Source organism: Penaeus monodon, chromosome 39 (assembly GCF_015228065.2).
Source record: "Penaeus monodon isolate SGIC_2016 chromosome 39, NSTDA_Pmon_1, whole genome shotgun sequence".
NCBI classification, from domain to species: domain Eukaryota; kingdom Metazoa; phylum Arthropoda; class Malacostraca; order Decapoda; family Penaeidae; genus Penaeus; species Penaeus monodon.
Window position 1 is genome coordinate 4,349,247 of NC_051424.1, and position 1,518 is coordinate 4,350,764.

Consider the following 1,518-nt stretch of genomic DNA (forward strand, 5'->3'; position numbering starts at 1 on the left):
CAAGGGTCTTGTCAGGGGTCCCTAATTTTTTTTGAATCCGGGGTCGTGTTGTGGCTTTATTGGGTCGAGTGTGTGGGGGTTTTTGTGGTTTGTGTGTTTGTGTGTGTGTGTGGTGTTTTTTTGGGGGGTGTGTCGTGGTGTGTGTGTTGTCGTGTCCGTGTCTGTGTCTGTGTCTATGTCTATCCGTGTGTGTGTGTGTGTGTGCGTGGAGAAGATATGAGCGAGTGTATGTGTGCTTGTCTGCGTGGGCGAGGTATGAAAATTTTTTTTGTTGAAATGATAAAGCATGTTGCATTTACGATTGCTCCATCTGTAAAAAGGACCTGTGCATGAGAGGCTAGGTGTCTGCAGGACTTTGAGAGCAGAAGGACCTTGAAAGCACTTAGCGCCCCGCCCGCACCGCCTCAAGTCCAGAGACACCGGCGTGGTGTCCGGGCCCCGGGGGGAAAGCATAGGTCATGGGTCATCGGAAGGAGCGAATTTGTATTAAAGAGAGAAAGAGGAAAAATGTCTGGGCTCTTTGCAGCGGCGGGCTTTGAAAACGTCTAACATTTTTTTCTGAAAATTTTGAAGGGAAAGCGTGTGTGTTTTATTTCTTCTTATTATTTCAAAGATGCTTGCCTTTTCTGGGTAAATTATGCATATATTCACATGCTTGAAAACCAAGCATAGGATACGCGCTGTAATGAATGTGTGTGTGAGACATGGGTTTACTTGAACTTTTTTTTGTATCCCAGAAAAGAGTTTGCTTGGGGAATGCATCAATTCCCGTTTTTTAAAGCTGTGTATTTAATAAAAACGCGTCTTCGAAATTTGTTTCCCTTCTTTAAAGTTTTGTTGGGAGAAAATAACGAAGTTTACATAATCAGAATTAAAACGCCCGTTTAAAAAATCGATAGTGATCGCTGTGAAAGGGGTTCGCACGGCTTTAAGTAATTAGTCCCATAAAATCTTTGCTACATACAAACAGGCATTTGCATTTTCCCCCTTAATATATAATTGGTATGGAGTAACCTGATGATTATATTTCATTATTTCTTAGGTTTTGCGCAGCCAGGTTTTACTCTGGTTTACCTGGGAATGACCATCATCATTTTTAGCATAGCTTCAGCATCATAATCCATTTTCTTCCCCTTAGGTTTCCTTTTTGTCATCATCCATTTTTCCCCAAAATCCCCACCACTCACTCAAAGCCCATTTGCAAAAAAAATTTTTACATTCAAAGGAATTAATTTTTACTTAGTTAAATATAACCTTTATAATTATTTTTAACACATAAATTTATCAATAATTTTAATATTAATTATAAAATTATAAACTTACAAAATATAATATTATTATAATTATTATTTATTTTTTTATTTTAAATTATTAATAAATTTATTATAAAAAATATAATGTTTATATTTACATAAATATAAATAAAAAATTATATTTATATTAATATATTATATATTATATATATATATTTATATATATTTATAATTAATATATTATATAATATATATATCTATTATA

At 34.6% G+C, this 1,518-nt stretch overlaps 1 protein-coding gene across 1 annotated transcript in view; it reads right to left on the reverse strand.

Moving 5' to 3' along the window:
- LOC119597454 (formin-like protein 20) overlaps nucleotides 1-460 on the reverse strand; it is a 7,186-nt gene extending 6,726 nt beyond the window's left edge. Inside the window, exon 1 of the mRNA XM_037947027.1 lies at nucleotides 401-460. Within this exon, the coding sequence (XP_037802955.1) occupies nucleotides 401-460 (60 nt within the window). The remainder of the gene's footprint in view (nucleotides 1-400) is intronic.
- Nucleotides 461-1,518: the final 1,058 nt, after the last annotated feature.